A 15,911-nucleotide genomic window follows, 5' to 3' on the forward strand; every position below is an offset into this window, starting at 1 on the left:
AATTGTTAGCGCCTAATGACAGGGATTAGCGCCTGGCGCTAATGCTTGGCGCCTGGCGCTAATGCTTGGCGCCTGGCGCTAATGTCCAGCGTCTAGCGCTAACCTGTTTTGTTCTCGTCGAAACTCTAATTTGTTTTTCTATCCGTTTGGCTGATTTTCTCTATAAATAGCCTCCTAAAACCTCCGTTTGCAATCATCAACAATCATCAACTCTCTAGTTTTCTTATTCTCTCTAGTTTTTAAGAATTCTTCTCTCACTTTCTATACAAAATTCCGCATTCACAAGATCTAGAAACACCTAGCTGTAGACACCCATTTGTGTCTCCCCAAAACCAAACCCGGTGATGAGTACCTTTCACGTCGAATCGTAATCGAATGAAGTGAAAGTGTGGAAAGTCTAGTGTTGCGGATAGTTTTAATTTCTTTTCTATTCTCTCTCTTTTTGAAAACCTATTTTAAGAAAACAGCCAATCCAATTTGGTTGGTCCATGATATGGGTCCAATAGTAGTGTAGTTGGATAGGGCTTGAAAAGATCTTTCCAACGATATATTATAAGCCCAATTCCGATGAATATTGAGGAAGTTATGGCCAAATTACTAAACTGGTCCTGGTTTGAGCCTTATATGCGGCCCAATGATCTAGAGGAGGGCCTAATATGGATTTATCATTCCTAATGCAATTAGGAATGGTTTTAGTCTTCTAGAAGGTTCTTTTCATTCCTAATTCAATTAGCATTGATAAATTGACTTTTGTTGACTTTTTAGAGTTTTAATCAGAATAAAAGAGTGTTTTTGAGGAAAATACGATTTTATCCTCCTGTACGGTTAAATTCTATTTGATTTTAGAAAACGCGTCAAAAACAGGATTAACGCCTAATGCCAGACATTAGCGCTAAGCCTGGCGTAGACACCCATTTGTGTCTCCCCAAAACCAAACCCAGTGATGTGTACCTTTCACGTCGAATCATAATCGAATGAAATGAAAGTGTGGAAAGGTCTAGTGTTGCGGAAAGTTTTTATTTCTTTTCTATTCTCTCTGTTTTTGAAAAATTATTTTAAGAAAATAGCCAATCCAGTTTGGTTGGTCCATGATATGGGTCCAATAGTAGTGTAATTGGATGGGGCTTGCAAAGACCTTTCCAACGATATATTATAAGCCCAATTCCGATGAATATTGAGGAAGTTATGGCCAATTTACTAAACTGGGCCCGGTTTGAGCTTTATGTACGGCCCAATGATCTAGGGGAGGGCCTAATATGATTTATCATTCCTAATGCAATTAGGAACGGTTTTAGTCTTCTAGATTCTTCTAGAAGGTTCTTTTCATTCCTAATTCGATTAGCATTGATAAATTGACTTTTGTTGACTTTTCAGAGTTTTAATCAAAATCAAATAGCATTTTTGAGGAAATTATATTATTTTATCCTCTAGTACGGTAAACTTAACGGATTTTCGAGGAACCAGGCCTGGCGCTAGCCATTGGCGCCTGGCGCTAGTGTTGGTGCCTGGCGCCAGCTAGCCAGGGTTGGCGCCAGCTCTGTTTTCTGAGCGTCAAACTCTGTTTTGTCTAATTTATCTTTTTGGCTGATTTTCTCTATAAATATCGTATTAAAAACTCCGTTTTCATTCACCAATTCTCACCAATTTTCCTCATTCACAAGTTCTCATCTACAACCAATTATCAACAATCATTAATTCTTTAGCATTCTCTAAATAATTCTCTTCATCTTTCAATTCTAACTTTGCTTTTCATACAAAATTCCACATTCACAAGATCTAGAAACACCTAGCCATATTCGAAGTTGCCTTCGCCCTGGACGTGAGAGGTTTAATTTCTGAGGGTTTGGTCCCAAATCTCTTTTTCAATTATTTAATTTAATTGTTGTTTATTATTTTCCTTGAAGTTACTAACGTGTGTATTTTGTTATTAGAAAGAGGTACGAGGCATAAAAGTAAGTACTTTAATGGTTTTTATTGATATTATGATGTAGAAATCATGTTTACATTGTTATTATGATATTCCTAGTATCATGTCTAGGGTAATTTTAATATTAAATATGATTGTTGCGATGATTCCTATATTCTTCCTAATGTTTATGATTGTTAGTATCATGTTAGGGTTAAAGATTTGATTTTTATTGCTTAGTGACATGCTAGGGTTTGTTATTAATCTTGTTAGTATCATGCCTAGGATCTTGCTATTATTATGTTAACATGAACATGATTATTATTTTTATTATTATTATTATTATCTTGATGATTATTATAATTTTATTGTCATGATATTTATTGATTATTTATTATGTTGCTTGATATTTATTTTTATTGCTTGATCACACCTTTTTATGCATGTTTAAAGGGAATTTGTACTTGTAATCATGCTTAATAAGATAATTAATAATCTTGTTTAGGGTTAATTGTGATTATAATTCAAGTGATCGCCAATAATAGATTTATTTGTGCATTAATATTCAACCAACATAGATAAACAGGTTTAGGGTTAATCCTATTGATTGCATGTTAATTAAAAAGCGCACATGAATACGATTAGAATAAAGTAGAGGCCCATTATTAGGGCAGGTTCAATCTCTTTTAGGTTGGATTTGTACCTTCATCCCCGAACCCTTATTTGGTTCTAGACCTTATGGAGTTGACGATCTCTTGGATCGTTAAGGGGTGTAACCTTCACCTCGTGAACGGTTTACAAGTTCCTTAAAAACTTGTTGGCGACTCTTTTGCTCTATCTTCTTCCCTTTTGGACGCCACCGTACTTTAGTGTATGATCACAGTGGGGTTCAACCTAGTGGGATTTTAAAAGCTTGAAATTATTCCCTACAGTTTTTGGCGACTCCACTAGGGAGGATTTCTATTTTAATTCCTGAATTTGTTTCGGCAATGATTTAGAATGAGTGGATGAGACTCGAAAAGTTCTAAGTATTTCATGTGCGTAATTTTGATTAACATTATTGTCATATGCATAAAAAAGATCTCATTGGAAATACCATCCTTAATGAGTTAAAAACATAGGATTTTACACGTAGGAAATTTGAGAAACGTCTTTCACAACTAGGATTGAAATAACATCGCGCGAAACTAGAAAATTTTATCGAGCACAGAAAGCTGCTGAGGCATGTGGGAAGTAGCGTCAGGGGCCAGAGCTTGGCGCCAGACTTTTAGCCGTAGAGCTAGACGCCAAAATTGGCGCCAGGCACTACAATTAAAATCTGGCGCCAGTCTCTGTTTGCTGGCGCCAATTTCCCCCAATACCGAGCCAGAACTATGCGTTCTAATTTCAACCGGTTTTTCGTATTGTTTGCTCGATCCTACTTCCTGATTGAATTTTTTCTCACTCTTCTGAAACCCATATGTGTTCTACATATGGATATAACCCTCTGAGAATTCATGCTCCATCTACCCGATTGAACGCTCCGTGCAACAAAGGGTACATCCGAGATATTGAATTCACTAAACCATGGAAGCGAGTTTTTTCTAAAACTCGCGGTGTCCCATCCACTCGCGCCAACCCTTCACGGTTAGGATTCCGCGCGGTGCATCCGGACAATTAACCATGGACCCTCTTTGACTAAACCATATCCCGAACTTTAGAGAACTAGATCCATGGTTAGGTTGCGAACGCATTACATCATGTTGTGCCTACTTGACTAATTGTGCATTATTTGTTGTGCATATATATTCTATGTTTCTCTTAACCGTTTGTTGACTTGTGTTGAGATTAAATAAATTAATGACTTAAAGAACTTTGCCTAATTAATTAATTAATTAATTTGAGTCAATAAAGTATAATATTTTAATCAGAATTGACCTAGTACGACTTTAGGCATACCCCAGTTGATTAATAACACCGAAAATAGTCCCAGACCGAAGCTCCAATATTGGCGCCAAGGTCTGAGCTGTAGCGCCACACTATGGAGTGTAGCGCCTGACGACAACTATGTTGTCTGGCGCCAAGCTCCACAGTGTGACGTCAGTCCTGTCGCTTGGCTGACTGTTCGGATTATTGGTCGAGTCATCACCTAGGGTCTAATTAATCAGTTTTCTGTTTAATTCGGTTAATTTTGCTGTCAATAATATTTAATTGAATCAATGATCAAGTTTAGGCACTAAGTCCCATAGTCTTACACAAGAGTCCAAGCATGTCACTTACACTCAACGCACACACCAATACACATACTTTGACCATGATTAAGTGAGTCTTGTGTGCGCGTTTTTCCGTCATTTTTTAAGGGGGGTAAGTCGGATATTAATCCTCCAATAAAAATAATAATACTTAGTTCCCTAAATATATGTACATTATTTTTTCCAAAAATATGTACATTATTTTTTCCAAAAATATGCACCCTTTTCTTTTTCTTTTTCCCTTAAAATAAACCATAAAGTCAAGTTGATTCGAGTCAAGTAATTAAAACGCAAAATGGTTTAATTTACAGCGCGTGGTCAAGAAAGGAAGGACGATTAATCAAAGATAACCTCTTCGTACAAGTCCAACTTTTCGACAAACCTATAGCTCGCAAGAGAAAAGCTAAGGTTATAATGGCAAATCAAGAAGAAGTCAATGATCTTAAGAACCAACTGGCTACTGTGACTGAGACACTGAAGATTCTTGCACTTAGGATCAATGATCCCGTGAAGCAACAACAAATGGACCTCATGCAAAAGAGTTTAAGCAAGTTGTCCAGCGACTACAAGTTTCAAGAGCTTACATCACAAGGGGTCTCGGTGGACAAGGATCTTCTTCCGCAGAAGTTCAATGCCAACGACATCCCAAAATTCAGAGCAATTGACAACCCTTACTTTCATTTAAGAGCATTTGAAACAATAATGAGTATCAAGGGTATCGACAAGAAGGTCTTCCCTTCTCTTTTCTCACTATCTCTCGAGACCGTTTGCCAACAATGGTTCTTTTCTCTCGAGAAAGAAAAGACCTCTACCTAGGAGTCTATAGCAAATGCTTTCGTTGATAGGTATAAGTGCAACATTCAAGTCGAGACTGACCATAGAGAACTTGAAATCCTCAAACAGAAAGAGAATGAAGGCTTCACCTCTTTCTTTAACAAGTGGAGAGAAACCTCAGCTAAGATGATTGAGGTGCCAAGTGAAAAAGAGTCTGTGAGACTGTTTATCAAAAATCTCCAAGAAAAATATTCCAAGCATCTTAAATATCAAAATAATCTCCATACCTTCAAGGCCGTTTATGACATTGGGATCAATACTGTAGATGACTTGGCTAAGTCAAAAGCTGCCAACAATAACTCCAACAGTGGCTGGAAAGGAAAGAAGAACGACAATCCTTCTTCTTCCAAAACCGCCCACTCAAATAATGTTAGCACCTTTAATTTAGGAGAAGTTCTTACCATGAACAACCAAGGACAGAAGAAACCATTTAGGAGGAACTTCACTCCTATTGGCATGAGTTATGACACCGCATTTGATCGATTAAATGCAAAAGGTCTTATAACTCCCTTTGGACCATTTGGGGACCCACCAGTTGAGAAGAGGTCGGTTAACTGGAACCCCAATGCACACTGCAAGTATCACCAAGGTAGGGGCCATTCCACTGAAAGCTGTTGGAAGCTTAAGGAAGCTATCCAAGACCTAATCGACAATAACAAACTGCCATTGCCCCCTGCCAGTAAGAAGCCAAGCATTGACAATGCACCTCTAGCTATACTCTAGCTATCTCCGATGAGGTAAACGAGGTTGATCCCTCCTCTCTCATTAAACCTGTCAAAGAAATCTGTGCCATAGAAAAAGAAGAGGAGATCTTTTTCGATGTGAAGGATAGTCTTCCAGAACCGACAAATAAGGAAGATATACAATTGCTCACACTGTCTATGAAGGAGGCATCGCAATTACTACGTGAAGCTCTCAAGGTTATGAACGAACTCCATAAGAAATATGATGAGCTTCCACTTCCAAAAGAAGAACCTAAAAGAGAATTCACACCAGTGAGAACGACTTATGAGGCAAAGCACTTTCCCTTACAAGTCACTGAAAAACCCAAGAAGAGCAATAGAATTTACACTCCAATTGGGATCCCATATGCGCAAATGTTCGAAATGCTCTCCGAGAGTGGCGAGGTCAAACCTCTCGAACCGAGACCATTTGAGTCATTAAAAAGGACAAATAGATATTACTATCAGTATCATCAATCAGGGGGTCACACTATAGAAAACTATTTCAAATTCAAGGATTTGGTACAGAAAATGATTGATGAAAAGAAACTAGTCCAAGTTCAACAAGAAGAGGATACAACCATTAATGGAGTTTGGGACAGTGATGAAGAAGATGTCTATCTAAAGGACATGGTAGGACCTTCACCTTCTGTGTCATACACCACAGATGACATTTGGGCTGAAGAAGATTCATCAATAGATGTCCTCACAAGATCTGGGAGAATGCAACCTCCCGTTTCAACACAACCTATGCCAACCGTACATCAAGTTCCCATACCTACCATCGAAGACAACGATATTGTTAAACAGTTTAAGAAGACAAAAGTTGAGATGAATGTGTGGAAACTTCTGGCAACATCTCGAGAGCATAGGTTGGCTGTAATGAATGCCTTGGATAAAATCGGGATAGATTCTGACACTACTCTTGAGGGACTAGCCAACTTCTTCACAAGTGACCTTCCTAGTCAGATTAATTTGATCACCTTTTCTGACAAAGATTTACCCCCAGAAGGTGACAAACATTACAAGGCATTAAACCTCACGGTAGTCTGCAAAAGAATGAATGTTCCTATGACTCTTGTAGACAATGGATCGGCTATCAATTTCTGTCCACTTAGAACTGCGAGGATGCTCGGCATAAGGGATGAAGACCTAACTCCGTCCACACAAGGAATAAGAGCCTACGATAATACTCGTCGTCAAGCTCTTGGCAAGATTACCCTAAATGTAACGGCAGGAGCAATAGAACATGCTACTACTTTCCAAGTAGTGGACATCAAAGCTTCATTCAACTTGTTGTTGGGACGCCCTTGGCTTCATGATCTAAAGGCCGTCCCTTCATCCCTCCACCAACAAGTGAAAACTATAGTCGGAGGAATTCCAATCATCATCGATGCTTCGCCAATGAGAATCAAATCCAAAGAAAATCCAATTATTAATGTGGAGCACGACGAGGATGATGAAGACTTATGGGGCTTTAACGAAGAAGTCTCCTTAATCCAGGAGGATGAAAGGACATCGCTTTGCCACGACCCCCATTCCAACATGACCGTCAACGCCATGCTGATGAAACAAGGACACTTTCCTGGGATGACTTTAGGAAAGAAGAAAGGAATAGCAGAACCGCTGGAGTCACCTGGCCTCCCTAAGTTAGACACTTTCGGACTTGGTTTTGAACCGACTCGGAAAGATCTCAAGTGAGCCCAGGACAAGTTGAAGGCACGTAGGACTCCCGTCCATAAGGAGAAAGCACCCCCATGATTTGACTTTAACGTCATGGGATTACTGTTTGGGCGAGAAAAGAATGAGCCAACTTATGAAGAAGATAATTACTCGCTCATTTAAACGGTCCTACAAAGTGAAAGCTTCGACCCCTCGAAGCTAATTACTCCAGCTGAAGGATCACTACAAGGGTGGCGCAAGACTATCAAAGTGACTACTCCAAGCGGAAGGAAGATATCAATCACGACAGGGCAGGGACCGATGTTTGAAGAGTCGTCTGAGTCAGAGTCTGAGTCAGAGTCTTTCCCTATAGAGTCTTCTAAGTATTTAGTAGTGACACCTTCCTGTAGGGAATAATTTCAAGCCTTTAAAATCCCACTAGCTTGAACCCCACTGTGATCATACACTAAAGTACGGTGGCGTCCAAAAGGGAAGAAGATAGAGCAAAAGAGTCGCCAACAAGTTTTTAAGGAACTTATAAACCATCACGAGGTGAAGGTTACACCCCTTAACGATCCAAGAGATCGTCAACTCCATAAGGTCATGAACCAAATAAGGGTTCGGGGATGATGGTACAAATCCAACCTAAAAGCGATTGAACCTGCCCTAATAATAGGCCTCTACTTTATTCTGCTCGTATTCGTGTGCGCTTTTCTGATTAACATGCAATCAATAGGATTAACCCTAAACCTGTTTATCTATGTTGGTTGAATATTAATGCACAAATAAACTATTATTGGTGATCACTTGAATTATAATCACGATTAACCCTAACAAGATTATTAATTATCTTATTAAGCGCGATTGCAAGTACCAAATTCCCGTTAAGCATGCATAAAAGGTGATCAAGCAATAAAGAATAAGCATCAAGCAACGTAATAAATAATCAATAATAATAATCATAAAAGATCATGACAATAATGAATATCATAATCATAGCAATCAGAAATATTAATAATCATAATTATAACAATATTCATGTTAAAGCATAATAAAAGCAAGATCCTAGGCATGATACTAACAAGATTAATAACAAACCCTAGCATGTCACTAAGCGATAAAAATCAAATCTTTAACCCTAACATGATACTAACATGAATTAATATTAGGAAGAGAATAGGAAGCATTGTAACAATCATATTTAATATTAAAAATATCCTAGACATGATACTAGGAATCATAATAACAATATAAACATGATGTCTACATCATAAAATCAATTAATCAATTAAAGAACTTACTTGGATGCCTCGTACCTCTTTCTAATAACAAAATACACACGTTAGTAACTTCAAGGAAAATAATAATCAAAGCAATTAAATTAAATAATTGAAAGAGAGATTTGGGACCAAACCCTCAGAAATTAAAACCTTTCACGTCTAGGACGAAGGCAACTTCGAATATGGAAAGGTGTTTCAAGATCTTGTGAATGCGGAATTTTGTATTAAAAAGCAAAGTTTAGAAAAGAATACCAAAGAATGAATGATGTTGATGAATGATTTGATTGTAGATGAATGCTAATTGATGAATAATTTGTGAATGAAAAGAGTTGATGAATGAATATTGATAATTGGTGAATGAAAACGGAGTTTTTGATACGATATTTATAGAGAAAATCATCCAAAAAAGATAATTTAACAAAACAGAGTCTGGAGATCGCAAAAACACTTTGGCGCCAGCCCTGGCTAGTTGGCGCCAGGACCAATGGCTAGCGCTAGGCGCCAATGGCTAGCGCTAGGCGCCAATGGCTAGCGCCAGGCGCCAAGGCCTGGGGTTGGACGCCAAACTGATTTTCCACGCGTTTTCGAAAATCTGATAAATTTCCTGTACTGGAAGATAAAATAATATAATTCCAATCGAAAATGCTATTTGATCTGATTAAAACTCTGAAGAGTCCTAATTGAATTAAGAATGACAAGAACCTTCTAGAATGTTCTAGAAGACTAAAACCATTCCTAATTACATTAGGAATGATAAATTATATTAGGCCCTCCCCTAGATCATTAGGCCGTACTTAAAGCACAAACCGGGCCCAGTTTAGTAAATTGGCCATAATTTCCTCAATATTCATCGGAATTGGGCTTATAATATATCGTTGGAAAGGTCTTTGCAAGCCCCATCCAACTACACCACTATTGGACCCATATCATGGACCAACCAAACTGGATTGGCTGTTTTCTTAAAATAAAGTTTTCAAAAACAGGGAGAAGAGAAAAGAAATAAAACTTTCCGCAATACTAGACCTTTCCACACTTCGTTTCATTCGATTATGATTCGACGTGAAAGGCACTCATCACTGGGTTTGGTTTTGGGGAGACACAAATGGGTGTCTACAGAAGCCCCCACTTTGACTGAGTTTGGAGAAACGCAAGTTTCGAAAAACGAAAGCCAATGTATCGATAGGGACGGAGAATGATTCAGGACATTCTGCGATCCTAAATCAATCTTGTAACGCCGATACCTGCAAAACTAGCATTAGTTAAACAGATAAAAGAGTTAAGAAACGCGTATCTTGCGCCGTCGAGCACACGTCTCTGAAAGTAACCGATTGTTGCTGCTTTACTGTTGTTTCGATGACCTCCTGCAAGCTAGAGAACAACATCCCGCTTGAAAACCGCTACGCCTTGTAACTGCTTCCAAATTAGAAGATTGCTTCGCCCGAAACTATCCTCCCCGCTATGACAATATTCCACGTCCAAGGGAATATCATCGAAAATTATTTCTCTTGAAATAATTCTCATCCGCATTATGATCATCACTAGTAGAAAAATGTACATTTGCGTCGCCATATTTGCGTCACTCATTCTAAGGAGCGAAGCAAATGTTTTATTTTACCTTCCTTTTAAATTATTTGCGTCGCATATTATTTAAGAAGCGACGCAAAACTCAAGTGTATTTCAGCTTTCTATCATTTGGGTCGCTCCTATTTATTAAAGCGACGCAATTAATAAACTTATTTGCGTCACTCATTAGTTAGCAAGCGACGCAAATAAGTGATTAAGTAAATTGCGTCACTCTTTTACTAATGAGCGACGCATATGTACATTGTACAACATTATAAACAAGGTTATTTGCGTCGCTTTTTTATAATAAAGTGACGCAAATAACTCTTTTGGCTTTAGGTTTTTCTGCGTTTTTTTACCAGGTACCTACATTCACTATACAAAAAGAAAAAAAAAACGAAGAGTTCTTAAATCCCAGCGAATTTCTACAGCAAAACACCCACAAATTTGTCTCTGAAATCCAACAAATTCGGCCAAAAACTTGCGTTTCCCCAGCAAATTTAACATCTGAAATCGCAGTGAAGTCGAAGACCCATAATCGGCTGCAAATTCGAGCAATTTCGAGCAAAAATTTAGACCAAAAACCCTAAGAAATTCGAAGCCTTAAACCCAGAAAAATTGATTGTTTCCGACCAAAAATCCCCCATTTCGAGCAAAAAATCAACTCAAAAGCATACAAATTCGAACCCTAAAAGCCCCAAAAAATTCAATTTCGGTCTTCAAGTTCGATTGGGGGATTTCGTGGGGGGATTTCTAGGGTTTTTGGCAGCGACGCAATATACCCTAAGAAATTCGTCCCATTTCAGTCATAAATAATTTTTGTTCGAATTTCAGTCAAGAAATTACAGCAACAATAGGTTAAGTCAAGAAATTACAACAACAATAATTGTTTGAATTACGTTTTTTTCTGGGTTCAAGTCAAGAAATTACAGCAACAAAAATTCGAGCAATAACTGAAATTTTCGAGTGGAAAAATCGCTTAATTTCGCCCCAAAAAACCCGAGGAAGTTCAAGCAAATTACAGCAACAACAATTGAAGTTTGATTTCGGCTCGACATTGTTGAATTTTTGAAGTCAATTCCACCTATGGTAAGATTGCTTCTATTTATGTTCAATCTTTTCTTGGTTTAAGGCTTCGAATTCGGGGAAGATTAATGAGTGTGCTGAGTAAGCTTAATTTGCAAACTTTGGCTATTCTTACATGATTCATAATTATTGTGTCTCTGCTTGGTAATTTTGCAAACTTTGATTTAAGTTATTACTGCCTTAATCTATTCTAGTCTAGTACAAATGTACATTACTTGATGATTTAAGTTATTACTGCCTTAATTGCAATTAAAAAGTCCATTATGATCTCGGGTTTAGTCATTGAAGCATGCTGAACGAGCACTTCAGTCGAGTGATACATTGTTATGTCTATCTTAGTTGTAATTAGCCTAACAGATGATTAAGGTTTACGTGCTCGCATTTGTAAGCATCGAAAAGTCGATATCCATCATACATACTGTCATGCAGCTTGATTATTGCTGGCATGCTGTTCAACATACCTTAAGAGCATGGTTCAACCCCTGGCCTAAGATCTGCCTTTTGGTCCTAAATCTGGAGGAAAAAACCCAGAATTATTATTATTATTATTTTCAATTTTTTTTTTTTGCAAGTCTCAAGCATGAACAACTGTCATCTCCGATTCATTAAAATGGAGAATCCGTATGTTCCCTTGTAAATGGTTGAATAAAAGGAAGTTATTTTGAATCAAATGATCATTGATAAAACAATTAATACATATGAAATTATATAAGGGAATTGTGTTGTATGCATTGCTTTTTATCTTAGTCTAGGGCTACCGGGGTAGATTCTAAAACATTGCTAATTGCAGATCATTTGATCCTTACGCTTAAGTAAAAATTGATATGTACTGTAATACACTTTGGTTATGCATGACATATTCATCCTTTGTTACATTAATTCACTTATGATTCTAGTCTATTAGCCGCTTCATCTATATATACTGCTTGGTTAGTTCTCATCTGGAAATATTTTTTTCTTATTGATTTCTAAATTTTGGTTGGTTTAAATCTTGGCAGTACTTGGATGAAAACAAGTCTTTGATTCTGAAGATTGTGGAAAGCCAGAATTCGGGGAAGATTAATGAGTGTGCTGAGTAAGCTTTATTTGCAAACTTTGGCTATTCTTACATGATTCATAATTGTGTCTCTGCTTGGTAATTTTGCAAACTAGTGCGAAATGGTTAGTACTCTAGTTTTTAAGGCAATTGGGTCAGATTAATTATCAATTTTATCATACTGATCCGTTCTTTCATTGTATGGTTAAAGGTGGTATGCAAAACGATTTCTACATCCTGACATTGTGGCACCATATGATTACATATTTATCTGGGACGAAGATTTGGGAGTGGATAATTTTGATTCTGAAAAGTTAGCACTCTTTCTGCATCATATCCTCTAATGTCTTGAGCTATTCAGTACAGAACTTTTGTCATTTTTTTTTTATTGAATTTTCAGATACGTTGATTTGGTTAAGAAACATGGTTTGGAAATTTCACAGCCTGGTGTGGATCCTAATAGTCCGTTTACATGGCAGATGACAAGGAAAAGACATGACAGTGAAGTTCACAAGTAATAACTACTAATGATGTATAATTTATGCCCAGTTATCTTCCTTTGCAACAGAAGCAGGATTTCGATATTAATTACCAAAATATTGATCTGAGTTGTTTCTTGGGTGCACTTTGCAGGAGCACAGAGGAGAAACCAGGATGTAAAATTTCAGTTAAATTGTTCAATTTTTGCTACAAAAATGGAGAATGATTCTTCCAAGAAAATTGAAGTTTCTGCCCTAAACCCCAATTTACAATCAAGAGGTGCTTTGGTTGTATTAGAAGGGTTAGATCGAAGTGGAAAGAGCTCTCAGTGTATTCAGCTTCTCTCTCACTTGCAAAGTATTGGGTGTTCTGCTGAGTTATGGCGGTTTCCGGATCGAAATACTGCTGTTGGGCAGATGATCTCTGCTTATCTTTCCAATCAATCTAATTTGGATGATCATACTATTCATCTTTTGTTCAGTGCTAATCGTTGGGAGGAAAGGTTATTTCTTTTTTCTTTTTATGATTTTTTTTATACATAATTTGTGAGTTGCATACCATGTGTTTGATGTTATGTTTAGCTAAATCTAATTCCTTTCTATGTTGTTATTTATTGGTTAATTTGGGTAATTCGTTCTCGGTTATATTACATTCTGGAGATTGTAGTTGGAATTATGATAGATTACTTTTAAAAAACTGTCTTTATTCCCCTGAGATTTTGAAATATATACAAGTATATTGGGACAGGAGTTCAGAATGTGATTTAAAGTTGTAAACTTTACTTCTTCATGAATCTGTTTTTTTGGTGATATGCTTGTGATTTAAAGTTGGAATTATGATAGATTACTTTTAAAAAACTGCCTTTACTCCGGTGTGGCTTTCTCTTCTGCCAAAGGCCTTGATTTTGATTGGTGTAAGGTAAAATGTTATCACCACAATCTCTGTTTAAGTGACTGTTGAATGTTCTATAAAATTGGTTACTGACTTTTCATAATCCCATGACTTGTGAAAGTGTAAGGATTAAAATTATTGTTTAACTCTTTTGGTTTGGTAACAATGGCATTCTATGAAGCATTATGTAAAGAGAGAATGGCTGATATAAGGAAATAATATATAGTAATTACAGTTGTTGAAAACCCATCTTCGAGTGAGTGTGATGTATGTTGACAACTTGCTTTGAAGATTCCAACTCTTAGTAATCAACCAGTTCACTCAGGCATATCTCTATTTAGTCGCAATATGATCACAATTCTCTTTGTGCAGGCACCAGAGATAGGATTGCTGGCTCCAGACATGGTCTTATACCTTGATATATCACCAGAGGTATACTTTCATTCAAATAGGCATGATAGGAATTTTGCCTTTAGTTTCACTGATAAGAATTTATGGGGCGTACCATTTATTTGGTAAGATCTGAGACATGGCTGTTAAACCAAATCTTAGTTTTTTCATAGCTTGCATCAGACTGTACAATTTTGGTAAGGCTGTAAGGTTAATAGGTTTGACAGTGGTGACTTTATCTTGCATAGTGTCATTATAGTGATGCCTGCAATATTATGTAGTGCAGGTTATACTAATTTTCTTTTACTTAAACATGTTCCAGTTTCTTGCAATGTTCTTTTTATTTTTGTAAATTATGTTTTTTAACTAGATTCTGTGAGATAGTTGCTGTTTCATCAAATTCCGTAATAATGCCATCTAGATTTTCATACGATGCTGAATGATAACAGATGGTTGATGCCTGCTTGCCAATGGAAGAAGTCCAGAAGAAGCTCAGAGAATATGTGCTTGAGTGTGTTGCGGCCTGCAAAAATGGAAGGGCTCTGTCTCACTTCTGGTCACAATAGGCAAGCTGCCATATGCCTCTTGCTCGCTTGGGCGAAATTGTATACTATAGTCAGTAATCAGTAGTTACCACGTTTTGAACTCTAGGTTGAGCTGTTGAGGTACTTCTACCTTTAAGTTTAAGTCTAGAAGTTGGAGTTGTATTATACGTTGATTTGGTTAAGAAACATGGTTTGGAAATTTTATGGGTAGGCCAAATTACAAAGGAGACTCTGCCGAAATTTACATTTGCATTATTCAATAATATTGCATTTTAATTTCAATTATATTAGCGTTAGCATATTACTTTATACCTAGGAAAACAGGTACTACAAACATATACAAGGCAATTATTATATTATAATTAAAAAAAAAAAAAATTCACCTCATTTGCGTCACTCATTAAACAAACAAGTGACGCAAATACAACAGTTTTGTATTGTCTACTCAGTCATTTGCGTCACTCCTATATAAACAAGTGACGCAAATAACAAAAAATAAGTTTATTGGAAGAGTCATTTGCGTCGCTTGTTTATAAAGGAGCGACGCAAATAACAAAAAAAGTTTATCTGAAGTGTCATTTGCGTCGCTTGTTTATAAAGGGGCGACGCAAATGACTAAAAATAAGTTTATCAGAAAAGTTATTTGCGTCGCTCTTTTATAAAGGAGTGACGCAAATAACCAAAAATAAGTTTATCTGAAGAGTTATTTGCGTCGCTCCTTTATAAAAGAGTGACGCAAATAACCAAAAATAAGTTTGTCAGAAGAGTCATTTGCGTCGCTTATTTATAAAGGAGCGACGCAAATGACAAAAAATAAGTTTATCAAAAAAGTCATTTGCGTCGCTCCTTTATAAAGGAGCGACGCAAATGACTCTTATTTGCGTCGCGAGCAGTTGCGTCGCTCATAGAAGCGACGCAAATACACTATAAATGAGCGACGCAAATGAGCCTTTTTCTACTAGTGCATCTTCCATGCCTCAGGAACTATGATCGAAGACAACTTTGCCCGAAATTACCTTCAGTTGTTTGTGACAAATTTCCGCAAGCTAGGGAATGATGCCGAAGACATCTTCTCTCGAAGTCATCCTCATTTGATGCGATAATTTTCCCAAGGAAAATACCGAAGATCCACGCCCGTCGATCTTTAAAAGTTCGCCTGAACTTTGCCTTTGCTATGCCTGTACGTCGGCGCTCTTTTGCTTTGAACCTGTATGTCGGTGCCCTTTGCTCTTGAACCTATACGTCGGTACCTTTTGCTCTTGAACCTATATGTCGGTGCCTTTCG

At 37.2% G+C, this 15,911-nt stretch overlaps 1 protein-coding gene and 1 long non-coding RNA gene across 4 annotated transcripts; both read left to right on the forward strand.

Annotated features, from left to right (window-relative positions):
* Window positions 1–12,052: 12,052 nt before the first annotated feature.
* Window positions 12,053–13,461, forward strand: LOC145573781 (thymidylate kinase-like). Of its 3 annotated transcripts, none has more exons than XR_014097959.1 (3): window positions 12,053–12,445; window positions 12,532–12,633; window positions 12,954–13,461. XR_014097959.1 is itself a non-coding variant. In XM_081631805.1 (3 exons), the coding sequence occupies exons 1-3, from the start codon at window positions 12,347–12,349 to the stop codon at window positions 13,340–13,342; spliced, it is 504 nt and encodes a 167-aa protein (XP_081487931.1). In that variant the 5' UTR covers window positions 12,053–12,346; the 3' UTR covers window positions 13,343–13,461. The 3 variants fall into 3 exon arrangements, 1 of the variants encoding a protein (XP_081487931.1); XR_014097908.1 differs by lacking the exon at window positions 12,954–13,461 and adding an exon at window positions 12,721–12,833; XM_081631805.1 differs by having other exon boundaries at window positions 12,053–12,359.
* A 205-nt stretch (window positions 13,462–13,666) lies between these two features.
* On the forward strand, window positions 13,667–14,916 carry LOC145574039 (uncharacterized). The gene is made up of 3 exons (XR_014098007.1): window positions 13,667–13,718; window positions 14,064–14,123; window positions 14,531–14,916. It is a non-coding gene; the product is annotated as an uncharacterized LOC145574039 (long non-coding RNA).
* Window positions 14,917–15,911: the final 995 nt, after the last annotated feature.

Source organism: Chenopodium album, chromosome 1 (assembly GCF_948465745.1).
Source record: "Chenopodium album chromosome 1, dcCheAlbu1.1, whole genome shotgun sequence".
Taxonomy (NCBI): domain Eukaryota; kingdom Viridiplantae; phylum Streptophyta; class Magnoliopsida; order Caryophyllales; family Amaranthaceae; genus Chenopodium; species Chenopodium album.

Excerpts from the sequence above, each read along its gene's own strand:
- LOC145573781 (XM_081631805.1), top strand. Across the intron at positions 12,634-12,953 it reads GATAATTTTGATTCTGAAAA|GAGCACAGAGGAGAAACCAG; the intron begins GTTAGCACTCTT and ends TGCACTTTGCAG.